This window comes from Peromyscus eremicus, chromosome X, assembly GCF_949786415.1.
Source record: "Peromyscus eremicus chromosome X, PerEre_H2_v1, whole genome shotgun sequence".
Lineage (NCBI taxonomy): Eukaryota > Metazoa > Chordata > Mammalia > Rodentia > Cricetidae > Peromyscus > Peromyscus eremicus.
The window spans coordinates 26,473,177-26,486,838 of record NC_081439.1 but is presented as its reverse complement, the minus strand read 5'-3'; the positions used below and the strand labels follow the sequence as shown (position 1 = coordinate 26,486,838).

At 43.4% G+C, this 13,662-nt stretch overlaps 1 protein-coding gene across 4 annotated transcripts in view; it reads left to right on the top strand.

The window, feature by feature from the left end:
- The window catches only part of Ctps2 (CTP synthase 2), a 131,025-nt gene that overhangs the window by 37,808 nt on the left and 79,555 nt on the right, over window positions 1-13,662 (top strand). For all 4 annotated transcript variants that reach the window (XM_059250553.1, XM_059250554.1, XM_059250555.1 and 1 more), the window contains exons 9-13: window positions 143-275; window positions 2,514-2,602; window positions 4,939-5,033; window positions 9,163-9,225; window positions 9,315-9,358. In XM_059250553.1, the coding sequence (XP_059106536.1) occupies window positions 143-275; window positions 2,514-2,602; window positions 4,939-5,033; window positions 9,163-9,225; window positions 9,315-9,358 (424 nt within the window). The remainder of the gene's footprint in view (window positions 1-142; window positions 276-2,513; window positions 2,603-4,938; window positions 5,034-9,162; window positions 9,226-9,314; window positions 9,359-13,662) is intronic.

Below are 13,662 nucleotides of genomic sequence, written 5' to 3'. Positions count from 1 at the left end.
GAGAGATGCGTGTCAAGTACACTGAGTGTCTTGTCTGTCTCTAAAGCTCTGAAAAGTACCTTGGAATAAGAGCAGTGGCTGCATTGTTGCTTGTGATGTTTCATAGTGTACATATGGACTTTGAGCTTGTTTCCCCTCTCAGGTATGAAAGACTGCAGAAAATATGCTCCATCGCCCTGGTTGGTAAATACACCAAGCTCAGGGACTGCTATGCCTCTGTGTTCAAAGCACTGGAACACTCAGCTTTGGCCATCAACCACAAGTTGAATCTGATGGTGAGTCCCAGCCTGCTCTTCTAGTTATTTATTTTATTTTTAGTTATTTGTATGTGTAGCTATTTCTATGTGTGAGTGTGTACATGTGAGTGCAAGTGCATGAGGGAGGCCAGAGACGTTGGATCTCCCTGGAGCTGGAGATAGAGGTGGTTGTGAGCCGCTTGATATGAGTGCTGGGAACCCAGCAGTGGGTGCTCTTAACTGCTGAACTGTCTCTCCAGACCTCTTCTACATAGTTCTGTCACTCCAGTATTTTGTATTCTAAAGAGGCAGATTGGGCTGGGTTGTGGCTCAGTGCTCGAGTGTTTACTTAGCATGATCAAGGCCCTGGGTTCCATTCCCAGCACTGCAAAACAAACAAACAAACAAACAACAATTTACTATTGTGTTGCTGTGAAGAAACATATGGCCATGGCAACTCTTTTTTTAATTTGAGGCTTGCTTACAGTTTCAGAAGGTTAGTCCGTTATCATCATGGAAGGAGCATGATAGTAGGCAGGCAGGCTTGGTGCTGGAGAAGAAGCTGCGAGCTCACATCTTATCCACCAGTTGCAGGCAGAGAGAGGAACACTGGTTCTGGCATGGGCTTCTGAAACCTCAAAGCCCATCCCCAGTGACACACCTTCTCCAATAAGACCACACCTCCTAATCCTTCTCAAACAGTTCCATTAACTAGGGACCAAGCTTTCAAACATGTGAGCCTATGGGGGACTGTTCTCCCTCAAACCATCGCTATTGGGGATATAGCTCAGTGCTGGAGTGCTTACTTAGCATGATCAAGGTCCTAGGTTCCTTCCCCAGCACTGCAAAACAAACAAACAAACAAACAAACAAACAAAAAACCCACAATTTATAAATTCCCAAAGAAGCAGATTGTGATGAAGGGCTTTTAAGTCCAAGCACTGTATGGAAAGTTGAAAAGGAGGACTGACAGGATTCAACATACAGTTCTAGCCATGTCTAAGATTTATGATAGCCAGAGAATACAAAGGAAAATTGGCAAATGGAAGAGTCTTATGGGGTGGAGTCTGGGGAAAAGGCAAGTGCAAGCTTACCAGAGGCCTTGCCAACATGAAGTTGCATAGATTCAGCTGGAAGTCCCCCAGTGATGACCCGTGATAACATATGTAAAGTGCTCCTTACTAGGAAGCTCAGTAGAGAGTCAGTGCCCAGGTCATTTCCTTTCCTTCTTCCTCTCCCTCTTCTATCTCTCTGTCCAATTCCCTCTCCTTCTCCCCTTACACTTTGTGGTACTAGGATTGAACCTAGGATTTTGAGCACACTAGGCAAATGTTGTATCACTAAGCTATATTCCTAGCCCTCTTTTAATTTTATAGTTTGAGACAGAGCTTTGCTAATTTGACCATGCTGGCCTTGAATTCACTCTGTACCTTATAAGATCCTCTGGGAAGAATGAGGCCTTGGGCTGGAGAGATGGCTCAGAGGTTAAGAGTACTGACTGCTCTTTCAGAGGTCCTGAGTTCAATTCCCAGCAACCACATGGTGGCTCACAACCATCTGCAATGAGATCTGGCGCCCTCTTCTGGCCTGTAGTCATACATGCTGTATACATAATAAATAAATAAAACTTTAAAAAAAAAAAAAGAATGACGCCTCATTGAGCTCCTTCTAAGCTAGACTAGCCCTCAGATATCGAATAACTGTTAGATAGCTGTGTAAGATAAATCTTAGAAGGTCTTATTAGTAAAAAACCCAGAGCTAGATATTGGGGTAAAAACTGAGAGATCAGGGAAGCAGAAAGAAGCCACAGTCTCATGTTTTTATCGCTAGAAATCCTTAGCCAAAGAGAGGCCTACTTGCTGTATACCCACGCCTATATGCCTTTCTGTCCCTGCCTTCTTACTTCCTCTCTCTGCCTAGCTACATCACTTCCTGTCTGTCTCTACAGACCTCCAGACCTCTATGGTTAGTGCTGGGATTAAAGGCATGTGCCACCACACCTGGCTCTGTTCCTAGTGTGGCCCTGAACTCACAGAGATCCAGATGGATCTCTGCCTCCCAAATGCTAGGATTAAAGGCATGTGCTACCACTGCCTGACCTCTATGTTTAATATATTGGCTGGCTTTTTCCTCTGATCTCCAGATAAGCTTTATTAGGGTACACAATATATTGGGGGACACAATATATCAGCATATAGCTGTAGTATTTTTGAGTATTTATTTTTCTTAAATGATCCTTTACTCTGTTGGATTTTTGATGTTTTTTTTTTTTTTTAGTACATAGACTCCATTGATCTGGAGCCAATCACCAAAGCCGAGGACCCTGTGAAATTCCATGAAGCTTGGCAGAAGTTGTGTTTAGCTGAGTGAGTACCAGGGACTGTTCACATGAGGAGGACATTGTCATTGTGCTTTCTCTGTAATTATTCCACTTGTAACAGTTGCTCATTTTTATGCATTTGGAGTAGGTAAGTCCTGGTGGTCTTTGTAGGTGGTTGTGCAGCATTCATGCCACATTGCATTCAGGTGTACCATACGAGCTCAGGTGACATGGGCAGTAGGAGTGGTTTTCTTTGGAGAGGGTGGGGAGACTGCATTGCAGGGAAAGAGTGCTGATTTTACCGAAAGATGCAGTGATGACTACTACATATATAAAATGAAGTACAAGCTGGACCTTTCTCTGATTTTTTCTATGTGTTTACTAATTTATTTTTATTTTAATTAATTAATTTATTGCTGAATTAGGGTCTGTTTAGCCCAGACCAGCCTGGAAACTGTGCATCTTGGGATGACCTTGAACTCCTGATCCTCCTGTCTCCACCTCCTAGGTTCAGGGTTTACAGACATGCACTATCATGCCTGGTTTATGGGGCACTGGGGATGGAATCCCAGGGCTGCGTGTTAGACAAGCACTAACAACTGAGCTGGGTCCCAAGCACTTCCACATGTGCTGGTTCTCCCCTCCCTTCTCCTTTCTTTCTGTAAGTGATTGAGAGAACCCTGGGGCAGCATTGGATCTTGAGGTTACCATGACTTGCCTGGTTTTTCCCTTGAACTGTTTTTTTCTTTGTTTGTTTGTTTTTTTGGTTTTTTGAGACAGGCTTTCTCTGTGTAGCCCTGACTATCCCAGAAATTGCTATGTAGAACATGTTGGCCTCAAACCCACATAGACTGAACTTTTGTTTTTTAGTTTGAGTGTTTTCTCTAGCCATGACATTTTCACTCACTGTTACTTAATTGGCCATTGACATCATAGGCTGCTTTAACTCTTTCTGATGATGTAAGAGAGCTCAAAGTGTTGATATAGTAGTTAGAACCCAGCTGGGTGTGATGGTACATACCTGTAATCCCAACATGTAGGGCCCAGAGTTCAAGTCTGGTCTTGTCTGTAGAGTGAGTTTGGGGCTGCTCTGCACTTCATGAGTCCCTGTCTTGGAAATTTAACAACAACAACAAAAGGACTTTAACCCATTTTAATTTTTATTCATTTTATGTTTCTCTCTCCTTCTCCCTGTCTACCAGCCCTCAGTAGAACTCCTTTTTTTTCTTTTTGTTTGTCTTGTTTTGTTTTTCAAGACAGGATTTCTGTGTGTAGCTCTGGCTGTCCTGGAACTCACTCTATAGACCAGGCTGGCCTCAAACTCACAGAGATCTGCCTGCCTCTGCCTCTGTCTCCCAAGTGCTGGGATTAAAGGCATGTGTCACCATTGCCTGGTAAATTCTTTTATTTTATATTCTTTTTTTTATTTAGTGTATACACAGAAGAGGGCACCAGATCTCATTACAGATGGTTGTGAGCCACCATGTGGGTGCTGGGAATTGAACTCAGGACCTCTGGAAGAATAGTCGGTGCTCTTAACCTCTGAGCCATCTCTCCAGCCCCTATTTTATATTCTTTTACATACTTGTTTTTGTCTTTTGAGACAGATCTCATTTATATAGTCCAGGCTGGCCTAGAACTCTGAATCCTCCTGCCTCAGCGTCTGGAGTGCTGGGATTGCAAGTATGTATTATCACACACAGTTCTCAGTGTAGTCTTTGTTTTTGGTTTTCATTTACTGGTGCAGACTCTTGCTGTTTAGCCATAGTCAACTAGCCTGGAACTTGTAGCAGTCCTCCTGCTTCTACCTTCTGAGTGTTGGGTTAATGGGCATGTACTACCATGATTGGCTGTCTGTATTTTTTATTGAGTGGAATTTCTCAGTTACTATACTCAGAAGCCACCAAGACCTATCAGAAACTATATATTAAAGTAAGTTATGAGAAACTGTCTGTCATAAACCCCTATAAGGTTGAGATTCAAAGATGTTTAATTATGTAATCTATTCTGAAAACAGACCTGAGACATTCACTGGTGGTTGTGCCAAGCACTGAGTTTGAGAACATTGTACATAACCGACGAAGACACGAGTTTTAAAAAGAAAAGTAATATGGGTTGGTGAGATGGCTTAGTAGGTAAAAGTTCCTGCTGCAAAGCCTGATAACTTGAGTTGGAATCTTGGCACCCACATAGCGGAAGGAGAGAACCAACTGTTACAAAATGTCCTCTGACCTTCACATACTCACTGTGTCATGTATTTGCTCGTATACACAGGCATACATGGACACACACACACACACACACACACGGAGTATTAATTAATGAGAAGTATTTTTAAAATGGTGGATGGTCAACTTTACTTTCGTCTTGTGTTAATTTCAGTGGTATTCTTGTGCCTGGAGGCTTTGGAATCCGAGGAACACTGGGAAAACTCCAGGCGATTTCTTGGGCAAGGACAAAGAAGATTCCATTTCTGGGTAAAATTTTTGTTTATCGATCCTATGAGTTTTCAGTTTTTTTTTTTCAGTGCTGGGAATTGAACCTAGGGCCTTAAGGGTACATGCAAGGCAACTCTGCCATTGAGATATATTGCCATCCCTTATTCAGGTTTTTGACATAAGGTAGGTGTCATACCTTAGTTGGGGTAACATATAGTAAGGTTTGTTCTTGGGAAGGTGTGAACTTAGTTTTGAAAGTCAGGTACCAAATTGTTTGCTACAGGGCTTATCACACTGAATGTGGCTCCTAGCTTGCTTTTGTAAATAAAGTTTTATTGTAACATAGCCAGCCACCCAGTTTGTTTTGCATATTGCTCATGGCTGTACAGTTGGAGGAGATCAAATGATTTGTAAAGCCTAGAATTATTACTTACAGTTTATAGCAAACTTTTGCCTCTGAGTAGCAAGAAGCTGGAAGAAGTCTGTCTCTGTATTCTTCTTACCACTCCTCTTAGCACTTCCAGCAAAAAGCCATTCTGCAGAACTCTGTACTAACCTTTCTGTTTGAAAAAGAATTGCTTAAGCCAAGTGTGGTGGGGCACGCCTTTAATCCCAGTATTCAGGAGGCAGAGGCAGGTGGATCTCTGAGTTTGATTGAGGCCAGCCTGGTCTACAAAGTGAGTTTTAGGACAGCCAGAGCTACACAGAGAAACCCTATCTTGAAAAAACAAACAAACAAACAAACAAGCAACAACAAAAGGCAAAGAAAAAGAAGTGCTTAAGTGGAAACTTTGCGTGTGTATTGTGGTACTGGGGATGAAACCCTTGTGTATGCCAAATAAGCACTCTACTGCCGTGCTGCACCCACAGTTCTAAGTTGAAACTTATATTCATTTTAGAGAAGATAATACAAAAAGATCAACCAGTGCCACAGGAGCAGCTCTGTTAAAATTTGCTTAAACCAGGTCTTTTTTTTTCTTTCTTAAAAGAAATAAAGTCTTGCTGTCTTGTCTAGGCTGACTTTGAACTTCTTGGTTCAAGTTATCCTCCTGTCTCAGCATCTCAAATACTGGGACTACATGCATATATCACTATCCCTTCAGAGGCAGGTCTTTTGAATGCTCTTGTTTAAATTGCAAAGCCTAGTTTTTTAACAGTAAGGCCAGATGACATGGGAACTGGATGTGCTAAAGGCAGTTCTGCTGCTGGAGATTCAGGTACGAGGGCATGGAGGCCCAGTCTCCCACTGTGTTGCAGGGATTCTGGTGGGTTTATAAATTGAAGGGAAGGTCAGCAGAATGTTAGATGTTAGTTTTTTCTACTACCTGCTCTTTCCCTGGGTACTCCAGACTCTTGAGACTCCTTTTCCAAAGAAAAACCAGGATACTTGCTTTGTTTTATCCTGACCTAAGCTCGTTTGGGCCATTGTTACTTTTTGCTTTTTAAGAAGGGGTGTTCAGGTGGAGGAAATGGCACAGTGGGCAACAAACATCCTGATTTGATCCCCAACACCCACATTAAAAGCTAGGTGTGACTGTACATGCATATAACCTTAACACTCTGTGTTGGGGGATAGGAAGACAGGAGGGTTGCTGGGACTTGCTGGCCAGCTAGCCTAGATGAATTGGCAAGCTCCAGGTTCATTGAGAAACCCTGTATCAAGGGAATAAGATAGAGATTGATAATGCAGGGCACCTGACTTCCTCCTATGGCCTCTGCACTTGGGTATGTATGCACTATCACCCCACATGTGCATATATGTCATGTGTGCACACAAATGAAAAAAAGGCATGTGTCTTAGTTACTTTTCCATTGCTGTGATAAAACACCATGACCAAGCAATTTATAGTAGAAAGAAGGAGGAGTTTATTTGGGGCTTAAAGTTCCAGAGGGAGAGGAGTCCATGACCATCCTGGTGGGGAGCATGGTAGCAGGTAGGCAGGCATGCCACTGGAGCAGCAGCTGAGAGCTTGTAATTTTGATCTGTAAGCAGGAAGCAGAGAGAGCTAACTCCAAATGGCAAGTCTTGAACCTCAGAGCCTGCCCAAAGTAACTTTTCTTCCAACAAGGCCACACTTCCTAGTCACTCCCCAAACAGCCTCCAACTGGAGACCAAATATTCAAACTTATGAGCCTATGGAGGCCGTTCTCATTCAAACTATAACAGGATGTTTTCATACAGGGTGTTTTATGTCGCTCAGGCTGGCCTTAAAGTTGCTATGTAGCCAAGGTGACCTTGAACTCTTGATCCTCCGGTCTTCACTTCCCTAGTGCTGGGATTATAGATAAGCACCAGCTTATGCTACAGTGGGGGAATGGAACCTGGAGTTTGGAGCATGGTAGGCAGGCACTCAATCAACTGAGCTACAGCTCTGCCCTTCATGGTTTGGTTTTTTTAAATCTCTCTCTAAACTCAGTTTCCACCTAAACTTGGTTAAAGCTCCTGATGTGATTTTTCATTGTGCAGATGTTTGCAAGTTGTTCTCATGTCCCCCCCCCCATGTGTGCCCTTTATTCCTGTTTTTATTTTGTGCAGTTAAAGGCATATAATTTTAATAAAGACAAAATGACCAATAAGTACCCTGTTTTGATTTACCTGTAAGTATGTCTGTGCACCACATGGGTGCCTGGTGGTCTTTGAGGTCCGAAGAAGGTATGGGTGCTGGAAACCGAAACTGGCTCTTCTGCAAGAATAACAAGTGTTCTCTCTTTTTTGGCTTTTTGAGACAGGGTTTTTCTGTGCTGCTGAGCCATTTCTCCAACCTCAAGTGCTCTGTTTTATACAGTACATGTTATATCTGGTCTGTCAATATATAAAAAACTATATAAAATGGCCAGTGAAATTCTTTTCACATTTCTACTGTTTTAATCTATTTTTCAAGCTTTTGTACATGTATATAGTATATGTTGAATATATTTTCTCTCATATCCCTATCCTCAAGTGAGCCTTGAACTTGTTGTGTAGCTGAGGCTGGCTTTGAACTCCTAATCCTCTTGCCTATACCTCCCATGTGCTAGGATTACAGATATGCATCTCTGCTTCACAACATCATGTCTCTTAATACCCTAGCCATATGGAACTTTCTGACGTTCCTTGAGTACTCAGCTATTTCCTGCTTATCCTTTTAATCCTGGCATGCTGTTGCATTGATGGCTTCTCCCCTTGCATCTCCTGGATCACATGTATATGTCTGTAGCAGCATCTGGAATGCTCCTTGCTGTCTGTTTATAGGAGGGAGTTGGTGGGCTGCAGTGAGTGTGGAGATAGATTCGAAAGCATCTGTATAGCAACAGGCCTGCAGTGACCCAGGCTTTATCTACAACTTATCTTTTTTTTAAAAAGATTTATTATTATTTTAGGTGCCTTGGTATTTTGCTTGTATATGTGTCTGTGTACCACATGCATGCAGTGTCCTTGGAGACCAGAAGAGGGCTTTGGATCTTCTGGAACTGGAGTTACAGACATTTTTGAGCTGCCATATGGTGTTGAGAACCTGGGGCCTCTGCAAGAGGACCAAATGCTCCTAACTTCCGAGCCACCTCTCCAACCCACTTCTGTGTTTTTTGAGCACCTGATCAGTTTCGTTTTGTGTCTCCTTCCCTGCTTTCTGCCATGCACCTGCCCATAGCACTGGTGTCAGCTCCTGCTGCTCCTTTTCTCCCCGAGATTAGCAGCCCCAGCTCCTTAGGAGGCCATCCTCAGACTGACCAACCTCAGGATGCCCTGTAGACAAGGCCGTATCTTGGTTGTGAAATTTTGAGAAGCAGGAATGTGAAATCTCAGCCCAAGGAGACGTCCTCTTGAGTTGGGGTGTTGTTAGCCATGCTCTGACAGACTCAAGGTCTTTGAGACAGCTCTGCAGCCCACATTGGTGCCTGGGTTCAGGAGCTGCTGTGGCTCATGGCATATTTGTCTTCTGGGAGCTTGTCACTTGCTCATCTGCCTTCCAGTTGCTTCTTGCTCACCTCTGGACCTTAGGTGGCTCCTTTAGTTTTAACCTCTATCATTCACTGCTCTCCCAGGAACTATTCTGGGTGCTAAGGGGATCACAGGGAACAAAATAGGAAGTCTTCCTCTCTTGAGGTCCGCATTCTAAGAGACTTGGGCAAACAATTGAACACAAAATGTCTCTAGATACAAAACGTGCTCATGTGCTTCTCCTAATAGGAATTTGCCTTGGGATGCAACTGGCTGTGATTGAATTTGCAAGAAACTGCCTGGGCTTGAAAGGTAAGTCCCAGATTTACCAAGAACCTTTTATTTCAATCAAGAACATGTGTCAGCAATGTTGGTAAATCACGAAATGTCTTTGTCTTTAGATGCTAATTCTACAGAATTTGAGCCAAACACTCCGGTTCCATTGGTAAGTGGCTTGTTGATCTTTCTGGGTCCAGTCATTGTCATTTGGTTTCAGTTCTTCCCTAGATCCCTAAGGGGTAATTACTGTTTTCTCCTAACAGTGCCAGAACTTTAAAAATCACATATGAATTTATTATTTCCTATTATTTCTGCTTCAGACTACTTTGTTCTCACTAGTCTATCTTGCCAGCTGTGTCTTGAAGAAACACAGCTCTGCCTGACTTGTCTTTGCAGCAGCTTTCAAGCTTAATGTTTAGGAAAGGATTAAATTGACTGTGACAACAATTTATAACAGCTAATATAAATAAATGAGCTGTCCCTTCTCTAGTCTTGTCCCCAGTCTGCCTATTTTCCATGTTGGTGGTCATCTATCCTTCTAAAACAAATGTGACAACCACTGTACTGCTGGTCCTCACTTGCCAGTTCCTTTTCCCCCAAGATACTCAGTCATGGGGCTCGAGAGATGGCCCAGTGGCCGAGTGTGCTTGCAACTCTTCCAGAGGACCCGTTTGGTTCCCAGTACCCACGGTAGGCAGCTCCTAGCCACCCATAAGTCCAGTTCTAGGGACCTGACACTGTCTTCTTGCCTTTGTCCACATCCATGTATGTGTGCACACAAATAAAGAAGAAATGGTTGGATTTTTGTTTCGTTGAGACAGGGTCTCATTATGTAGTTCTGTCTGTCCTTGAACTTAGAGATCCACCTGCCTCTGTCTTTCAAGTGCTGGGATTAAAGACAGGTGCCACCATGCCTGACTATAAATGTTTAAAAAAAAATCAGGATCGTTTGCCAAGCCTGAAGGCGCTCACATTTCATCACATGCTGCTTCATTTCATCACATGCTGCTTCCTTCATCTGTCCCATGTCATTTCAATTCCTCCCACACTCCAGGGTTCCAGTTTGGACGATCTGAAGTAGTTTTCAGTTTTTCCATGGAGATTCCCTGTACCTTAGATGTCCCTCTTGTGGTCTTCCCCCTAGATCCTTAACAAAACAAATGAAGAATTGAACCAGTCATTCTAGGAAGGCTTTATTTCTGTGCCTTCGATTTCTTGCCACACTCATTAGTAAATCTTGCCTTTTATGCTTGCCATTGGCCTTTGGCTTGCCTGGCCATCAGTTGCCTGTCTGTGTATATCCAGCTCCATCCTTGCTGCCAAGCACCTCTCTCTAATAATACAGTGGTTATACTTTCCTTGGTTGGTTTTTACTTTTACTTACTAGTGACTTGTGTGTGTGTGTGTGTGTGTGTGTGTGTGTGTGTGTGAGAGAGAGAGAGAGAGAGAGAGAGAGAGAGAGAGAGAGAGAGAGAGAGAGAGAGAGAGATGGACTGTTTGCAGTTATTGTTTTCTGCTGCTGTGTGTTCTGGGGAATGAACTCAGGTTGTTAGGCTTGTGTGGCAGGCGTTTTTAGCCCATTGAGCCATCTCATAGGCCCTTGTTTTGTTTTAGATGTGGTCTCACCATATTCTAGGCTTACCTAGAACTCACTGTGTAGCCCAGGCTGGCCCCAAACTCACAGCAATCCTCTAACCCTAGTCTCTCAAGTGTTGGAGTCACAGGTAGTAACTGCCATGTCTAGTTCTCTCTGTGGTTTTTAAAGAATTTTATTTATTTATTTTGTGTGTGTGTGTGTGTGTGTGTGTGTGTGTGTGTGTGTGTGTGCTCTCAAGTACATGTGTGTGGATTCATGTGCCACAGCATGTATGTGGAGGTCAGAGGACAACTTGCAGGAGTCGGTTCTTCTGTGCGGATCAAATTCAGGTTGTGAAGCTTGGGGCTGGTGCCTTTTTGTCGGTCCTTATGTTGTTGTTATTAACATCCTACAGATTTTAATGAGACATTAGAAGTGTCTCATTCAGTGTGCTTTAGCATTTCACAGATCTATGCCACTTATCCTGGCAATCAATTTTGGATCACTTCACTTCTTAAAGAAATTCCAAGGCTTGGGATGTAGTTTAGTTGGTAGAGTGTTTGTTCAGTGCACATAAACCCTGAGTTCCATCCCCAGCACGGCATAACTGGAGCATGTTATTACTTGTCATATGTGAGGTGCTAGATGTCACTATCCCTGTCCTCAATTATGACACCAAAATTTTCTCCAGATATTACCAAATGGTGGGAGGGCAGAGGTAGAACTGTCTCCATTAAGAATCCTTGACTTTGGGCTCGAATGATGGCTCAGCAATTAAGAATGTATACTGCAGGTTGGGCATGATGGGACATGCTTTTAATCCTAGCACTTGGAGGCAAAGGCAGGTGATCTCTGTGAGTTGAGGCTAGCTTGGTCTACATAGTGAGTTCCAGAACAGCAAGGACTACATAGGGATACCCTGTTTAAAAAAATGTGTACTGCTCTTGCAGAGGACCTGAGTTTTCGATCTCAGCATTCCCAGTAGGCAGCTCACAGCTGCCTGTAACTCCAGCTCCAGGGTATCCAGTGCCTCTGACCTGCACCTATGTACATCCCTACACACAGATGCATAATTAAAAATAAAATAGCCATTGGCTTAGAGAAATGTAGTTCTACTCCTAATTCCTTATACTAGTTACTTTTCTCATCTCTGTGACATAATTAATACCCCACCCTATCAGCTTAAGAGAAGAGTGTTTGTTTGTTTTTTAAATTGAGATGGGCTCTCATGGAACCCTGTGATGACCTTGGACTTCTGATTCTTTGGCTGTTGCCTCCCAATTTCTGGGATTCCAGGTAGGTACCATCAGTTCTGATTTATGTAGTGTTGGGGATGGACCCCCAGGGCTTTGTGAATGCTAGGGAAGCACTCAAGCAGCTTAGCTACCTCCTGAGCCTTGGATGGTTTAATTTGCCTCACAGTTTGAGGAGATATAACCCATCAGGATGGAGAAGGCACAGCAGTGAGACTGGGTCCTGTCCGTGGTGGTGGGAGCATGAGGTGTGTTGTTTCACGCTATAGGCAGACACCAAGTACAAAGCAAAGCTGGCCTATTAACCCTCATCCCATTCTATCTGCCAACTAAGGCCCTCGTCCAAAACGTTCCGCAGCTTCCCTAAACAGCGCTACAGCTGGGGGCAAGGGTTCAAATTCAGGAACCTGTGAAGGTGCCTTCCATACTTGCACCGTAACATTCCTCTACTTCTCCTCTACCTGCCTGTATAGCAACTATTTGTTCTTTTGTTCTTGGTTCATTCCATTTAAAAAATGAAATTTTATTTGAGTGCATGTGTGTGTGTATGTCTGGGCACATGTGCCACAGTTTGCCTGTAGTGGTGGAGACCACTTTTATGGGACTCGGCTCTCTCCTTCTACCATATAGGTCTTATAGAGGTCTTGGGGGTAGAACTCTGATCATTAGCTTGGTGACAAGCATCCTTATCTACTGGGGCATCTTCTTTTTTTTTTTCAGTTTTTAGAGACAGGGTTTCCTCTGTGCAACAGTCCTGGCTGTCCTGTCCTAGAACTCGCTCTGTAGATCAGGCTGGCCTGGAACTCACAGAGATCCACCTGCCTCTGCCTCCCGAGTGCTGGGATTAAAGGCATGTGCCACCACCGCCCGGCTGTCCACTGTGCCATCTTGTCAGTCCCATTTTTGCATTTAAAAAAATATAAATAGGGGCTGGAGACATGACTCGGCAGTTAAGAGCACCTGTTCTTGCAGAGGACCTGGGTTCAGGTCCCAGCACTCACCATGGCAGCTCACAATCATGTATAACTCTAGTTCCAGGGTATCTGACACTCTCCTCTGGCCTCCATGGGCACCGCATGAACATGGCACACTTACAAACATGCAGATGAACACTTATACACATAAATAAAAAGAAATCTTGAAATTAATTAAAAATAAAAACAACTGTGTATGTCCATCTGTGACTTCTCCCCTTTTTAGATACATCATAGCATATTCTTCTCATTTTTTTCTGATTTGCTTTTTTTCACTTGGCATTATATGCTGGAGATCACCCCATGGAAGGGTATAGAAATATTCATGCCTTTTTATAGCTTTCAATTCAAACCATAATGAACCGTCACTTCCCAGACAGATGGCACTTTTAAACCTGGTGCTCAGAAGGCCTCATATCAGCAAAGAGTTCCTTAGGAGGCTTTAATAGAAATGTATTTCCTGAGTGATAGCTGCAGTGGCTCTGCCAGGAAAATGATGGGTTTTCTTCTTCAGGAGATACGTTGGGACAGGAAGGGATTTTACCAGTAGGTGCCGCTATTAGACAGCTTTGTCGAGGGTAAGTCTTGGCTGACTACTCTTAGCTCGGTATGTGTGCACAAAGAAAAATTGATACACGGGATAAAAAAGTTAAATCTATAGAAAAGG